Source organism: Miscanthus floridulus, chromosome 5, assembly GCF_019320115.1.
Source record: "Miscanthus floridulus cultivar M001 chromosome 5, ASM1932011v1, whole genome shotgun sequence".
In the NCBI taxonomy this organism is placed as follows: Eukaryota; Viridiplantae; Streptophyta; class Magnoliopsida; order Poales; family Poaceae; genus Miscanthus; species Miscanthus floridulus.
In genome coordinates, this window is record NC_089584.1 from 142,621,222 (window position 1) to 142,638,625 (window position 17,404).

Here is a 17,404-nt window from a genome sequence, read left to right on the forward strand (position 1 = left end):
AGCCGATAGATATCTCCAACTCCTCGCTTCGATCATCGCGGCTCACCGGCCGTTTGCCCACCCCAAGTCACCTCGCGGCGGCACCCCCATCCTGCATCGAGCTACGCCACATCTGCTGCCATGCGTGCTCCATCCACTGTCGTGTCCACGCTGCCTCATCGCAGCGTGCCCGATCCCTGCCCTGCGTGCCGTGCCCTGTCCCTCGCCATGTCAACGTGCTACCGACACCGCCGTTCCCCACCAGGAGGTCGCGACCGCTGTTGACGCCGGTGCCACCGCGACGCTTGACCTCAACTCGCGACATCACAAGATCCGGAGTGGCCAGACCCGGAGCGAGCTTCTTCGACTGCACCTCGCGCTCCCTTCCTTCCTCGGATGTTGCAAGCGCATGTTGTAAGTGTATGTTTCAAGTGTTTCCGGTGTTTTATATGCATGTTGTAAGTGTTTGATGTGGATGTTGCAAAATTAAATCGAGATGTTGCATATGTTGCAATGGCTATACACGTATGTTGCAAGCGTCTGTTCTAAATGTTTTAGCTGTTTCAGACGGATGTTACATGTGTTTTATCTAGGTATTGCATATGTTACACACTTATGTGGCAATGTTTTATCTGGACGTTGCTTACTCCCTCTGTCCCCGAAAGAATGCAATTCTGAAATAGTATCATGTTTTAGTATACCAAGTTTGACCAAATATAGAGAAAAAAGTATAAATATTTATAATATCAAATAAATATCATTGGATTAATTATGAAATGTATTTTCATAATAAATTGATTTGGAGCCATAAATGTGAATACTATTTACTAAAATCTTGGTCAAACGTGAAATACTTAAACTGACACGCATACCATAGTTGTATCATTTTAGGAACAGAGATAGTATGTTTCAAATGTTTTATCTTGATATTGCTTATGTTTTGCAATGGCTACACACGTGTTTTCCTCGTATTTTGGATATATGTAGCAAGTGTTTCAACTGTTCGGACGTATGTTGCAAATGTTTTCTTTAGATGTTGCAAAAATATATCTAGTGTTTGCACATGTTGCAGTGGACCCCACTACTAGGTCCGCCTGCATGCGTGTGGGTGTGGAGGGGTCGGAGCGGTAGGCGCTGGACACCGTGCGAGCACAGATCAAGCCAGAGCGCCACGGGACATGGATTGGGCACGGGACACGGAGCAACGCGGGACCCCACGTGAAGCAGACATGTGGCGCGAGCATCTGGACGCTAGCCTTTCCTTTTTTTTAATTTGCGGCGACTGGCGGAGAGCGGAGGGAGCGGATCGGAACAGATAGTCTAGATAGCCTTCTAGACCTCAGGTCCACCAAAAAGAGTGTCCAGCGCGGAGCCATGGATGGATGTAAGCATTACGGTTAGCGCAAACAGTCGTCCGGTAATGATCCACGCAACCCAAACGGTTCCTTCGGATGGCGCCGGTGCAAGATTCGGCTGGCAGCAGCAGCCACATCCCTGATGACATAATCTTCTTCCAAATTTTCATACTGCTTCCTGTCAAGTGCCTTTTGCGCTTCCAGTGCTTATGCAAGAGTTGGCGTGCCACTATACTTAGCACTCAATTTATCCGCTGCCACCTGGAGCATTCTAGGATGACTAGGCTGTCAATGGTTGTCGTTCCCTAAAGTACCAGAAGGACTATAGGAACATTGGCATTCAGGGTGTCAATTTCTACAGTTCCAGCCTGGGCAAAGCAAGGTTGCCAAGCTCATCCTAGAGAAGAGGTGTCCCGGTGGAATCCCGATCTTCACCATTCCTTTGCATTGTGATGGACTCATTCTGATCCCTTGCTTGATGGGACGGATGTTTGTGTGTAACCCGGCAACCAGGGAGTTTGTTGAATTGCCACACGGAAGCCATAATGTTGCCGGGGATAGCAGGGTCGCCTTTGGTGTCGACCCTTGTACTGGCAAGTATAAGGTCTCTAGGCACTTCTTCCGCTCATACGCCGAAATGCTACAGGAAGATGGGGAAGGCACGGTTCGGGAATACAGCGCTGGGCATGAGATCTTGACCATTGGTGATGGAGTAGATGCTTGGAAATGGAAGGTGACAGTGGATCCACCTTATGCTATCAACGCCAGGTCTCCAATTTGTCTGCCCGGGTTCTTCTATTGGCGCTCTCCACTACGTCACCGGCCATGGTATTAACAAGAGGTCAGCTCACATGTTATCCTTCAGTTTAGCTTGCACGATGAAACATTCACCGTGCATCCCAACCCACCATGCAGTGGTTTTCTAAGCAACAACACGCTGTGCGAGTTTGGTGGCAAACTATGCTATGTCGAGTCTTCCTCGCCGTGGGATGTGGAAATTTGGTTGGCAGTGAGCTAAAGCTTCTCAAACACAGGATAAAAGCAAGTCAACAGATTCAGTTTTCCTGTCTATTGACGCCTTCTGCGTGATGGATCTCTTGAGGAAATAATCGACATGGCACAGGACTTGTTGTATGACCATCGGAATGGAACAAAATTCTGCACTGGTTTCCGCCCTGTTGCCCAACATGCTTCCCTGTGTGGAATCGCTTTTGCGCATTAGACCATGATAATAATGAGCGGGCAGATATTGTATGGGATCAATAATGGCTGTAAGCTCAGATGCACCTTGGTGCCCAATTCTTCGTGTGCGAGTCTTTGTAACCTGAGTTTGTATGAAAACTACTATTAATCTAGATTTACTTATGTTGATTCTTGTACCTACATTCCATTTCTTTGCATTCAGTATCATCTGATTATCATGTTTTTACTAGCCCCTGGTGACAGCCCTTGTGGATAAATGGTGGACCAAAAAGTAACGTTCATGTGATCCATTCTAGTGTAGTAAGCGGGCTAATTTTCGGGCACTAATAACCAGCAATGCAAGGTACGGTGCCTGAATCTCAGTTTTTATGGCTCTGAACCTGAACGACTTGGGATTGATCTGAACTGGAACCAGGAGCCAGACGAGTTCCCCGGCCTGGCCCAGCAGCTGCCGGAGGTGGCCACCATGCCCGGCCGGATAGTGTTCGTGACGTCGGTGAACGAGTCGTGGGTGCTCCCGGTGATTATTATTGCTTAGGGCCCGTTTAGTTATCAGAGAATGACTCCCTGGAACGAATCCAGCTGGAACAATTAGCTTAGTTAGTATAGTAAACCTAGATTGGTTCTTGGATCTGGAATGAGCTAACCGAACGAGCCCTTAGCGAAAACCTATGCGTGTATAGTATGTCAAAAATTACTCAGATGAAAATTTTGAAATTTCAACTCTGAGTGGCAAATAAATTTCGTCGTGGAAATAAACGTTGTCATCAAGTCTTTGTTGTGGGAGACTAATCATCCTAGCAGCCTGTATTGTAAGTCCATAAACTTACACGTCAAATCCTGGGATTTTCTTCTTTGTACTATACAAACCATTTTTCACACTTTTTCAGGGTAGTCCAAAGGTGAAGCTTCAGCTAGCAATTCTTCGAAACTACTGCCAGGATCGTTGACAACTAGAGCCGGACTGCCTGGATCGTTGAAACAACATATAGCAATCCGGCAACCTTCGCCTGCGCCGGCCGGTCTACGTTTATTACACCAGCTGGGCACGAGGAAAAAACGCACATCCGTGTGGACGTACAGCGCTGGTTGCACTCGCGCGTCAAACCGTGGCGTGGCATGGCGGAGCACTCGTCTTATTGGCTTCCTTGACACAACAAGTCCACGTACGACCTGACCAAAGCAAAGCCCGGCGTTTAAGTAGACACGTCCATATGGAACAGTAGCCCAGCAAAGACATGGCCATGGGGCTGGGGTTTCGGATGAGCAAGGAGGCGGCGGGCAGCCACGCGGTGTCGTTCTTCCTCGGCGCGGTGCTGCCCACTGCCCTCCTCTTCTTCCTCGCGTCCGACCGCCTCAGCGAGGGCTTGTCCAGCATCTCGCGCAGCTGGGGGAACGGGCCGGCGGGCGGCGACGATGCAAATGAGGTAACGCGCACGTAAATGTGTTCATGAGCCATGCTGTCTGCTGCAGCCTTCTGCTTGTAGTGTGCTTGTAAGCTTGCTATAATTGTGCAGGCATCGCCCAAAACTCTTCACCCAAATCGTATGCATGGGGACGCTGGGTGTAAATAGGGAGTTGTATTTGCTCTTTTTTTTCTCTTTATATCGTCTAATAAAATCCACGGCAAAGCTTTTGCCGCCCTTTCGAGAAAAAAAAATTGTATGCATGGTTGTACGTGTACCTGCCAATCTAACAGAGACTTTAACCTTTAAGCGTGACGATCATGCACAGGTCATGTTCAAGGGCCTAGCCGACCTGCTACCGAAAGTTGCGATGGACGACAGGACAGTGATCATCACGTCGGTGAACGACGCATGGGCGCAGCCGGGCTCCCTGCTTGACCTCTACCTCGACAGCTTCAAGAACGGCGAGGACACCGCGCACCTCCTCGACCACCTCCTCGTTGTCTCCCTCGACGCCCGAGGGTTCGACAGCTGCAAGGCCGTGCACCCTCACTGCTACCTCCTCAACGCCACGTCCGTGGACATGAGCTCCGCCAAGCCGTTCATGAGCCCGGACTACCTGGAGCTCGTCTGGACCAAGCTCGTCTTCCAGCAGCGCGTGCTGGAGCTCGGCTACAACTTCCTCTTCACGGCAAGATCATTCTTCACCAAGACTCGCAATTTCTTCGATATCTTTAACCAACAATCTTATTTATGACTACACTGACTGGTCTGCAGGACTGCGACATGGTATGGTTTCGCAACCCGTTCCGGCACTTCCCCGTGTACGCCGACATGAGCTGCTCGTCGGATGACTTCAAGCCGTCGCGCGCGCCGCTGGACAACCCGCTCAACACCGGCCTCTACTACATGAAGTCGACGAACCGGACCATCGAGATGATGAAGTACTGGCGGGCGGCTAGGGAGAGGTTCCCGGGGCAGCACGACCAGGCGGTGTTCGTCAACATCAGGCATGAGCTTGTGGGCAAGCTGCATGTCAAGATCGAGCCGCTGGACACGGTGTACTACGGCGGGTTCTGCGAGTACCACGACGACCCAGAGAAGGTCTGCACCGTCCACGCCGACTGCTGCGTTGGGCTGGACACCAAGGTGCACGATCTCAAGGACTTCGCCGCGGACTGGAAGAACTACACGAGCCTGACGCCGGAGGCGAGGCAGAAGGGTGCTTTCAAGTGGACGTACCCGACTAGGTGCCGGGATTCCATAGGTTGGCGTAAGCCTTGAGTAGGGCCGTCTCAACAATTTTCAAGGTCCTTGGATGAGCAAGATAGTAAGAACCTAGCAATCTAATTTTTTTCAATATAATGATTGAAGTACACAATCTCTACCACATATAATTAATGCACCAATATAAATTTCGCTAAAGCCACGTCAAAAACTGTCCCCAACAGTTATGACATTTTCTACATGCACAAAAAAAAAACTGTACCCAAAACCAGCCACCTTTAAAACGAATGGACCAGATTCACCCCAGACTCTCATTTCTTTTACTCACATCCAACGGTCAAGGTTCTTTTGACCAAACCTCATCACTCATCCCTCGTCCCGTCCTGCGCCCACCCCACGCATGGCACGCGCGGCTCTCCCTCTCCCTCGATGCCCTCTCCTCTTCCGCACCCGTGCCTCGTGACTCTCCCTCTCCCCAACTCTTGACTCGCGCGCTCCTCTCCTCTCCCCCACGGACAAACCCTAGGGCGTGCGGCGGACGCAGAGCACGCACCGGCATAGCGGAAGCGGACCACGCGGTGGCGTGGCAGACGCGGCTAGGGTTTTGCTGCCGTGGCCGCGCCGGTTCCGCCCTAGGTCTCCGTCTACCCCGGCGAGGGGGTTTGGCCCCTGCGATGGGCGAGCTCCCCAGCGGTCGGTGAGCTGGATCCCCTACTCGCTTCCCTCCCCGTCCTCCTTCCGTTGCCTCCCGTCGTCGTGCAGCACCCACGCATCCTCCTCTCCAGCGTCGTCTCCCTCCGCCCGTCGCCCACATGCGCGAACTAAGGGTATGTTTGTTTGAGCATTTTGCTTCAAATACTTCCTTGTTCCCACAGAGCTACAAAAAGAGATGTGTTCTAAGAACACCAGTAACAGCCACGAGATGGCGATCTTTGAAGGAGCTCTCCTCCCATAGCGATTCTGACTAAAGTTTTCATTCATGGAGCCCCCGATCCTCAATCGCCGCCCTGGCAAGGTGGTTGAGGCTGAGATCCTACGCTGATATGGCACTCCGGTTTGTTTTGATCCTGTCTCCTCTCCTCAAGAATTCCTCCTTGTCGTGTTAGTGGGCGGATGTAAATTCCGTCTTTCACCATTGACGGTGGGTTTTCTCCTCCAATCTGTGCTTGGTGGTACTCCTGATGCTTTTCGTGTGCTTCAATTGGATGTTCGAGTTTTCAGATTCTTGGTCTTTTCTAAGCTGGTTGGTTTCCATGTTGCCCAGCTCTGTTCTTTTGAATGTTCAGAATACAAGGTCTTCTTTCACCTATGGCATGGTGGAGGTCCAAACTACAGAAAGGAGCTACAACAATGGGAGGCTGAACAAGCAGCTGAATGGACCTATGTTCCCATACGGGACAATCATGGAGGACTGCATTCTCACCAGCAAGGTCAAGCTCCGGTTCGTCTCACAGGTGCCAATGCAATTCCAATCTCTGATCAGTCGTCTTCCTCGTAGCTCTCCTGCCATGGCGTTTTCAAATTTCAAACCTCCTATTAATGGTCGAAGGTCAGCTTTTAATCGTCTGACTAATTTCCCTCATTCATATGTGCCTAATTACGCTCAATTAGGGACACGTCCCCTGCACGTCTTAAAGTCCCCTAGCATGCATAATCTCTCGAATGCTGGTATTTTAGGCCCAGTGCCTGATGTTTCAAAGCTTTTACCGGGATCCAGGCCATTACCAAATCTTTGCCCCAGATGTCTTGTGCCGGCCCATGACCAGCCCTTTTGCATTAACCCTGTCCGCTGCTGGAAATGTCTCCGCCTAGGTCATAAATTTATTCACTGTGTCGCTACGCCTAGATTGGCGCGCCAACCTTCCCAGAGCGGCCCTTCAACTTCGGGGACTCAGAACCTTGGCCAGTGAATGACTGGTGGGCCAAGGATCTACAAATCCTTCACTAAATATTTTACAGAAGTATCTAGCATTTCTCCCCTTCCCCCCATTATCGTGCCTTGGAGCAGAACCTGGAGTCTCCAGGCGCCGGAGTTTGACGACGAACCATCATCCCTGTCGTTGTCGACTTCATCGAAGGTGACCCCAAGCATTGTCTGTCCTTCTTTTCATGACTTTGCTTCTCAGATTCTTGGCATTCAAAGTATCCCTGCATCTCTTCATATCACTTGGTCTGAAAACCCCCCAAATTCTGCTACAGTGCAACCTCCCTCGTCGGCGATGGCCTACCACTTCGTCGACCCCCGGCCTTTCATGCCACTCCATGCGCAGAGGTCATGGTTCCTGGACGCCTACCGTCGATGAGAGTGGTGACGGGCAGAATGCAAGAGCACAACAATGATGTCGCCATTGTGGTCCTTCATCCGTTGCCAGCAGAACAACTGAACTTTGAGGACATCAGAAATGCTTTGGTTGATTTTTTGAATGTGCAGATGGGCGTACCCACTCTGACAATGCAGCCATGCCCCCATGGTCAGGCCTATGTAATGTTCTCTTATCTTTTTCACCACTGACTTGTTGATTCAGAATAGTCCTCATCATTTTGGAAGTGGTACCATTTCCTTTATTGCACACAATAGAGTCTGGAACAACATAATAGTTGTTTTTACACATGAGGTTTGTCTTTTGCTTATTGGTCTCAATCTTGATCTTGGGACTCATCCTCTGGTGGATAAAGCTATTTCCCAATTTGGAAAGTTAATCGTTTAGGGAAGAGGACCAGAATCACTTAGCCACTATTCTAGTCAAAGATAGAGTCTTAGGACTGGATACAATTCCTTGGTTCTTTAACTTCACTGAAGGATCAGACCCTGAGTCAGATTGTTGGACTACTTAGTGTGAGATTCTACCGACAAGATTGTTGGGAGCTCAGGCCCAGGATGAAGACTTTCCTCCAGAAGACCTAGATGATATTGATCCTAGCCATTTTGATTTCCATGGCTATGGTCAGCCTGCTAAGCCTGGTCAGGGACCCCATAACCATCCCAATGGGCCTCATAACCCTTTTGATGTTAATGCTACAAATGGATTGAATGTTTCTTGGGCCCCCTGGCCACATCAGGACAATGACCTAAATGTCGCCCAAGTTCAGAATCAACAGCTTCTTCTTGAAGCCCAGGTTGATAACAATGCTTTTACACAAGCCCAAGATGAAGCTCCACCTCTCATTCCCCTCCAATCTGAACCTGTGATGGAAGAAATCATAAACCCCCAGGTGCAGAACACATTCTTGATATTGTGGACAACTAGCAAGAGCAGATTTTGGCTATGGATGATTTAACTGACACTGACTCTAATGTGGAGCCACAACTAGTGCAGTTACCAGTTCCACCTATTGAGATTGCTCTGATTCCTGATTTCAATAATCTACAACCACTTATGCCACATGAGATTCAGTTAGAAGACCTCCTTGGCTATGATGGGAACCCTGAAGGGTTTGTGGATAACAATGCTCCATAAAATGAAGTTTTTGAACAAAACATACAAATTGCTCAGCCTATTGTTGACCCAATCTTTGGGAATCCATCTCTCCTTGGGCCATCTCCAGAAGCCATCGGACTTTGGATAAAATTCTTCTCCCAATAATCTTCTAATTACTCTTCTGTCTTTATCCCTGATTCTTGGATGAATTTCTTCTCTTTCCTTCTTTTGCAGTCCCCAACCTTTGACTGGGCCAAAGAGTTTCTTCAGTCAAGTGCTTGGTACTATTTTGGGACAACAGACAATAGTAATGGCTCACTCTTCTCTTTGCCAAATGAATGTCCTTCAGTTACTTTGACTGCTTTGCTCATGTCCTAGAACTGCTTGAAGATGACTAGGACAACAATTTGGACAACTCTGCAAAGATGTCAACACCAAAGAAGAGAAAGAGTGGGGCAAAAGGAAAGGCACCCCTCAGTGAAGATGAAGTTAGGAGGAGCACAAGGCTAAAGAAGCAGAACAAAGGCTTCAAGTCCTCCTATTGCAAGGACATAAACTTCTTGGGCTGCTCATCCACTCCCCCAACCATCTCCACAAAAAGTCACCAGGAACTTAGGAGCCTCTTTCTGTGGCCTCAACCTTGAAGATCTATCCCCAAGCAAGTTGAATGCTAATCCCAAGAAGAAGGCTCCTATTGCCAAGAAACAAACCAAGAAGAAAAGAAACTTTGGTGTTCAGTCTTTTGCAAAAGCCTCTGAAGATGAGGAGGCCAGCTCAGGTCCTCAGTAGTCTAGGACCTTCCATATCTTTTGTGTTTAATGGCTTTTAGAAATTGGAAAGTGTTAAGTTGGAATGTAAGGGGTCTTAATTTAGACAAGAAATGGGAAGCTATTAGGGATGGAATAATAGAAAGTTCCTATGACATTGTTTGTCTTTAGGAAACTAAAAAGCAGTCTTTTGACCATCAGTTTATCAGAAACCTTTGTCCTATTGCTTTTGAATACATTCCCTCCATAGGTGCTTCTGGTGGCTCAATTGTTATTTAGAAATCTAATCTTTTCTCTGGCTCTAAGATTTTCTAGAATGAATACTGCCTCTCTATTGAGTTTTGTTCTAACTACAATAATGACTCTTGAATCCTTTCTAATATTTATGCCCCCTGCACATATGTTGGTAAGAGGGAATTTTTGAGCTGGTTCAAAAACATTCAGATGCCTCTTCACATTAACTAGTTGTTGGTGGGAGATTTTAACCTTTACAGGAGTCTTGATGACAGAAACAAGTCTAGGGGTGATCATGTTGAAATGTACCTTTTTAATGAAGCTATTAGTGCCTTGGGATTGGTAGAATTACCTCTAAAAGGTAGGAGGTTTACATGGACAAATAAACAGTTTCAACCTTTGTTTGAACGTTTGGACTGGTTTTTTACATCTACCAATTGGACTGTCAGTTATCCAAACTCTTTTGTCTATTCTTTAGCCATGGAAACCTTAGATCATGTACCCTATGTGGTGTCTATCTCAACCTCCATTCCCAAAAGTAAGGTCTTCAAATTTGAAAATATTTGGCTAGAACATCAAGACTTCATGTGTATAGTTCAGCAAGGTTGGGTTGCACCTCACCACATTTCTAACCCTGCCAAGGTGATCATTGCCAAGTTCAAGTACCTGAGAAGAACTTTGAAAGAATGGCAAAGAGGCCTCTCTAATCTCAAAGTTTCAATTGACAATGTCAAGCTCATTCTTTATTTTCTTTTGTTCATAGAAGAATTCAAAGACCTCACTATACCAGAATGGAATTTTAAAATACTTTTGGAACAAAAGCTTGTTTCACTACTATATCAGCAACATGTTTACTAGAAACAAAGGGGATCTATAAAGTGGGTTACCTTAGGTGATGCAAGTACTAATTTCTTCCATGCTCATGCCACTATTAAGTAGAGGAGAAACCTTATTACAAGTTTGCAAGATTCTTCTAGACAATCTGTTACTTCTCATGAAGAAAAGGCTCAACTTATTTGGACCTCTTTCAAAGAAAGACTAGGAATATCATCTTTCACTAGGATCAATTTCAATTTGCCTACCCTTTTGCAAGGTGTTAATGATCTGTCCTCTTTAGTGTCACCTTTTGAAAAGGAAGAGATTGATACTGTGGTTAAACACCTGCCATCAGACAAAGCACCTGGCCCCGATGGCTTTAACACATATTTTTTCAAAAAATGTTGGCATATTATTTCTGATGATTTTTATAATCTCTGCAATGCTTTCCACCATGGAGATGTTTTCCTAAAAAGTCTCAATGACTCACATATTGTTTTGGATCCTAAGCATGACCACCCTCTGAAGGTTTCAGATTACAGACCTATTTCACTGCTCAATACTTCTATCAAAATTATCACTAAAATTCTAGCCAACAGATTGCAGCTGGTTTTACCCAAACTCATTAACAAGAACCAATATGGCTTTATTAAGGCTAGGTCAATTCAAGACTGCCTAGCATGGTCCCTGGAATTCTTGCATCTTTGCCATCAGTCTAAAAGGGAGATTATAATCTTGAAGCTAGATTTTGAAAAAGCTTTTGACAAAGTGGATCATGACCTAATGATTCAAATTATGAGGCATAAGGGCCTTCATGAACAATGGCTTAAATGAATGAACATGATCTTTGGTTCTGGGACATCATCTGCTCTTCTAAATGGAGTACTAGGAAAAACTTGGCATTGCAAGAGAGGGGTCAGGCAGGGGATCCTTTGTCTCCTCTTCTCTTTGTTTTGGCAGCTGACTTCTTGCAAAGTATTCTGAATGCAGCCCAAGAACAAGGTCTTCTCTCACTTCCTCTAAATCTGCCACATGACCATGATTTCCCAATTTTGCAACATGCAGATGACACACTAATTTTCATGCAAGGGAATGCTAGACAGTTATTGTCGGGTTCATAAACTCGGGGCCCCTCGGGGACCGGCTTCCACGCCAAGGCTCGGCCCAAGCAGACATCACGCAACTCATGGGCTAGCCGAAGAGTCTAAAACAATAGGCCAGAAGGGCGGTCCAGTCGCCGACCGGAAGGTCTAGCCAAGGAGGAACAACGCCCGCTTGTCGACTCCTTCAGCCCACCTCTCCGACCGGAGTGCTAACTTTAGCCCACCTCTCCGACTAGAGCGCTCACTTCAGACTCCAGTCGCCTCCGACAGCCTCTTCGATCGAAAGGCTAGGCCCAAGGACTACTTCCGACTCCGACCCCGCATCTCCGACCGGATTTCGCAAAAGCCATGCTCACCGCTCTTCTCCGACTGGCGCAACCAGAGCCGACTGGGACCAACCAATCAGGGATGCCCACTCAAAAAGGACCAGGGAACAAATGGAGAAAGCCAGGCTGGGTGCACAAATCAAACCATGATACCAGGGACCATACCCTGAATGCCTACAGGAACAGTACTCTGCAACCTCCCTGACACACATAGTGTTGTAGGCGCCGACATTTTCTCTATAGTATTGTGGGCACCATTGACTCCCCTATGGTAAGGCTCCCCCACATGCCTCTGGGCATCGACAGTATTGTGGGCGCCGGGATTTACCGTACCGAGTGCACATGGTGAAACTCCTCGCATGCCTCTGGGCATCAACAGTATATGCAGGTACCGACATCTACCATACCCAAACAAGAGGACGGACCTCCCATGTGCATCTGACATCCAATAGTGTTGTGGGCGCCTACATTCATCATGTACCCATCGGCGTGGGCAACAAGGCTAGAAGCATTCGTACTCTCTCCCTCTCACTTGTAAGGTCATCCCCTTCATCTATAAAAGGGGATGTGCTCTCTCCCAATAGAGCCAGTTAACTCAGGTTGATTCAAGCTTAGTCCCTTTAGATTCATTGGATCGACCAAGTTCACTAGTCCACAACCGTAGAACCGCTAGGTTCGAACCTCAAGCGCACGCTTGAACACTTAGCTCGTAGCAAAGTTTCTGTCGCTCTCGGCCCTTCCGACCAGAGCCGACCGGACCTCTTGTACACTCCATCTTTCTCCTTCTCATTTGTAACCCCACTGCAGACTTCGAGCACCTGGGCTCAAGAATAAAGTCACCGACCGACTCAAACTGGGCGTAAGGCATGTTGCCTGAATCAGTACAAACCCCATGTCATTGAGTGCTAGGCCACATCCGATCACAACGTACGGCAAAACTACAAATATTCACTAGTTGGTCACTTTCTATACCGACAGTTGGCGCCGTCCATGGGGAAGACGTTGTACGTTCAACACTTTTTGATCATTGGATGGTCCACTTTTCTGCCACCCTCGCTGTGGCGGGCTCGGGCGATACAATTCGCTTTGGCTCGCTGGAGTTTCATGCACTCTCACCTGTTGGGATGTGGCTCTGCCCATCTTCAAGCCATCCTAGGCCTTCCTCTTTGGAAGCCTAGACTTTGTCGCCGACCGGCTCAGCGTACTACACCTCCGCGAGGAGGCTCATGTCCCGGCACTCGTCGGAGGGGCGCCCTCCATCGAATCCAGGACGCACGACTTCGATGACGCGACATTTGCGCTTCATTCCGAGCAAACTATCTGCTCAAACCCCACTGTAAGTAATATGTGTATAGTTATTTACTCTTTATTTACTATCTCCGATCGATCATCCGAAGGGACCGTATCACCCATGCCACAAACACCGTACAATCGGTTCCCCTATGGCCTCGCATCCTCTATGGATGCATACGCTCGGGGACTCCAAAGGATGCTGGCGCCATCCCCCCTCTCATCCGAATTCGTGGGAATGGCAGGCTACTCTCCTACCACTTTCCACGAACTCTTCAGATGACAATGGTGAGAGCGATGATTCCAGCATCGGCGATGTGGCACCCTACCACCGTCCATCCTAGGAGTGCTGTATGGCAGATGCTCTAAGACAGCCACTGGTGGTTGTGTAGTCTGCGCAGACTCACACCCCTCCGGACCCACGTGCGGGGGCCCTCACGTCTGTGCAAGCGCACGCTGAGGAATTACGACAACGGTGGTAGAACCAGCCACCGCCTATGCCAACGCATTCGGTATAGCCCGTTGCGCCCCATACAGCATGGCCCGGTGGGTGGCACCCGGGGTCGTGCCCCGTCAAGTCCAACACAACATCATGAACGAGGGAAACTGATCTCCCACAGTTCGCTCGGGCTGACCAGAACATTGCTGCTACTGGTAATGCTTCTACGTGGCATTCCTGAGCCCATCGACCCCTAGGAGCGGGCAGTCTACCGGAACCTCTAGGGTTCTAGTAGAAGCCGTCCACCATTCAACAAGCAGAAAGCTCCGCGTCATGACTCTGACTCAGCGCCCTCTCTCCCCACCTGGGGAACGGGGATGCGCTAGATGGATCGCTCCATTCGCTCACCACTACAGCCATCAAGTGCGGCTTGGGGGGCTATAGCCACGCCATGGTCGGACCTAGCACCTGCTCCACACCAACCGTCGATACACAAGCGGCCCGATCCACACCAGGACACTCGTAGCATCATCAGCAACCGGCATCAGGCCCGACACGATGATGATGTCCACCGTACGGCGGCAGGTGACACAGATCTCAACCAAACCATCGAGGAGAGTGGTGAAACATGACCCTAGCGTGACCGGAGTCCCAGCCCTGAGGGCCCAAGACCACGGGCCTTCAGTCGGTGTATCTGGAGAGCACCGTTCCTGTAGCGTTTTTGACCACCCACCAACATCACCAAATACACTAGGGAGATAAACCCAGGCATTTGGCTCAAAGACTTCCGGCTTGCCTGCCGAGTCGGAGGAGTGGATGATGACTATTTCATCATTCAGTATCTTCCCATTTTCGTAGGGGAACATATTCGGGCATGGCTTGAATTCCTCCTGCACGATAGCATGTGCGACTGGGCGGACCTCAAGAGGGTCTTCGTTAGGAATTTCTAGGGGATGTATGTCTGCCCTAGAAACTCCTAGGACCTCAAGAGCTGCTAGCAGGAGCCTAGCGAGTCCCTATGGGATTACATCCGTAGGTTCTCCCAACGATGCAACTCCCTCCCTGATGTCGTCGACACAGACATCATGAGCGCATTCCTCTCTGGGATGAACTGCGAGTCCCTGATCCACAAGCTTGACTGCCTAAAAACCCATACCACCCGCAACCTGCTCGATGTCACCACTAACCACGCCTCTAGTGAGGAAGCGGTCGGAGCGGTCTTCAACGAAGGCCAGGACAAAGGTAAGGCCAAGCACGCAGACCAAGATGAGGGCCCCTGCTCACAGAGGGGCAAGAAGAACAAGAAGGATCGGCGCCGCTCGAACAACACCATGATGGTCGCCATGGCTGATCGCACGGGCAAGCAGCCCCAACAGGGGCTGCCTGACCACTTCAACAAACTCATGGACAGTCCATGCACCAACCATGCCTACCCCGTCGAACACCTCTACAAGGACTACGAGCTCCTCAAATGTTTCCTCCAATAGGTCAGCGGGCCAAAGGAGGGAGACGACAAAGAAGTGGCAGCCCAGAAAGGAGGCACGACAGGCTAGGACAGAAATGGCTTCCCTGAACCTGAGGAGTGCATCATGATCTTTGGCGGCTCCGACGCCATCTGGACAAAATGCCAACACAAGGTGAACTACAGGGAGGCATGCGCCACCGAGATGGCCGTCCCCTCCTTCCTCAGCTGGTCGGAGTCTCCGATCACCTTTGATCAGAGGGACCATCCCTCCCACATTGCAAGACTAGGACACTACCCACTCATCGTCGACCCTATCATCCGTAAGAAGCACCTCACCAAGGTGCTGATGGATGGAGGCAGTGGCCTCAACATCCTCTACATCGACACCCTTGATGCTATGCGCATTCCCTAGTCGGCGCATTCCCTAGTCGGAACTCCGCCTGGCGGGTTCCCCCTTCCACGGGGTGATCCCAGGAGCGTAGGCATACCCACTCGGGCAGATCGATCTTCCCGTCACATTTGGCAAATAAGCCAACTTCCGCTCGGAGGTCCTCACCTTCGAAGTGGTGGACTTTCTAGGGTCCTACCATGCTATCTTGGGGCGTCCATGCTACGCCAAATTCATGGTGATCCCCAACTACACCTACCTCAAGCTAAAGATGACAGGACCAAACGGCGTCATCACTGTAAGCAGTGCCTTCTCGCACGCCTTCACGTGCGACCGCGAGCATTTTGAGCTTGCCACCGCAGTCGTTAACTTGTCCGAGCTCCCGCCAGCAGTCCCAGACTGCAACAAACTGACCTCCTCGACGGCCTTCCACCTGCTCAAGGAAACCAAGGCAGTGGGTGTCGACCCCACTGACCCAACCAAGACAGTGTGGATCAGGACCTAGCTCCCGGCCAAATAGGAATGCGAGCTCGTCGACTTCCTGCGCACCAATCACGATGTCTTCGCATGGCAGCCTTCTAACATGTCGGACATACCGTAGGAGGTTGCCAAGCATGCACTACGTCTCATCCTAGGCTCAAAACCCACCAAGCAGCGCCTCCGCGCTGCTTCGATGATGAGAGACGTAGGGCAATAGGTGAAGTGATCACCAAACTCCTAGCAGCTGGATTCATCAGAGACGTATTCCACTCCGACTAGCTTGCCAATCTTGTTCTTGTTAAAAAGAAGATCGGGAAGTGGAGAATGTGCATTAATTACACTAGCCTCAACAAAGCATGTCCAAAGGATCACTTTCCTTTGCCGCGCATAGACCAGATAGTCGACTCTACCTCGGGTTGCGAGATCCTCTCCTTTCTAGATGCCTACTCAGGCTATCACCAGATCGCGATGAAAGAATCCGATCAGTTTGCAACCTCATTCATCACCCCATATGGTTCATACTGCTACATGACCATGCCTTTCGGCCTAAAGAACGCTTGCACCACCTACCAAAGTTGCATGCAGCAATGCTTCGCCGACCAAATCGACCCGCTCGATCAGCCTGATCAAGCCGAGTGGCCAAAACCAACAATTGTCATCTATGTTGATGACATAGTGGTCAAAACAGCTCAAGCTTGCGACCAGATTACAAACTTGGCCATGACATTCATGAACCTCCAAAAGTTCAAATCAAGTTGGATCCCGAAAAATGTGTTTTCAGGGTTCCGAAGGGGAAGCTGCTTGGATACATCATGTCTGAGCACGGCATCGAGGCCAACCCCGAAAAGATCACGGCCATCTCCAACATGGGCCCCATACGGAATGTCAAGGGTGTACAAAGGCTCACCGGCTATCTGGCTGCCCTGAGCCACTTTGTCTCCTAGCTCGGCGAATAGGGCATGCCACTCTACAAACTCCTCAAAAATATGGACGCCTTCGTTTGGACTAAGGAAGCCCAGCAGGCTCTAGAAAGCCTCAAAGCATCCTTGATGTCGGCCCCAATCCTCGTCGCTCCACAACCGGGAGAACCCCTCCTCCTTTACATTGCGACAAGCAACCATGTGGTGAGTGCCGCCCTGGTCGTCGAAAGGGAGGAGCTGGGACACCAACTCAAGGTACAGCGACCTATATACTTCATTGGGAGGTACTTACTGACCCCAAGGTCCAGTACCCCTAGGTGCAGAAACTCCTATACATCGTGCTAATGGTGACCAGGAAGCTCCTGCACTACTTCACCGACCATGAAGTTGCGGTCGTCACTTCATACCCGACAGGAGACATCATCCGCAACTGCGATGCCACGGGGCGAATCTCCAAGTGGGCACTCGAACTCATGGGCCCATGACATTAGGTATACCCCTCATATTGCTATTAAGTCTCAGGCTCTTATGGATTTTGTCGCTGAATGGACGGAGGTCCAGCTACCGACCCCAGACGTCACCCACAA

General features: G+C 49.5%; 1 protein-coding gene and 1 pseudogene across 2 annotated transcripts; both read left to right on the forward strand.

Moving 5' to 3' along the window:
- The first annotated feature begins 1,430 nt into the window (after window positions 1–1,430).
- Window positions 1,431–3,487, forward strand: LOC136455525 (F-box/kelch-repeat protein At2g43270-like; annotated as a pseudogene).
- Window positions 3,488–3,744: 257 nt separating this feature from the next.
- Window positions 3,745–5,460, forward strand: LOC136453927 (uncharacterized protein At4g15970-like). 2 transcript variants are annotated; one of them, XM_066454476.1, is made up of 3 exons: window positions 3,745–3,964; window positions 4,272–4,634; window positions 4,721–5,457. In XM_066454476.1, the coding sequence occupies exons 1-3, from the start codon at window positions 3,776–3,778 to the stop codon at window positions 5,225–5,227; spliced, it is 1,059 nt and encodes a 352-aa protein (XP_066310573.1). In that variant the 5' UTR covers window positions 3,745–3,775; the 3' UTR covers window positions 5,228–5,457. The 2 variants fall into 2 exon arrangements, with proteins under 2 accessions (XP_066310573.1, XP_066310572.1); XM_066454475.1 differs by having other exon boundaries at window positions 3,822–3,964; window positions 4,055–4,634; window positions 4,721–5,460.
- Window positions 5,461–17,404: the final 11,944 nt, after the last annotated feature.

Excerpts from the sequence above, each read along its gene's own strand:
- LOC136453927 (XM_066454475.1), top strand. Across the intron at positions 4,635-4,720 it reads GCTACAACTTCCTCTTCACG|GACTGCGACATGGTATGGTT; the intron begins GCAAGATCATTC and ends ACTGGTCTGCAG.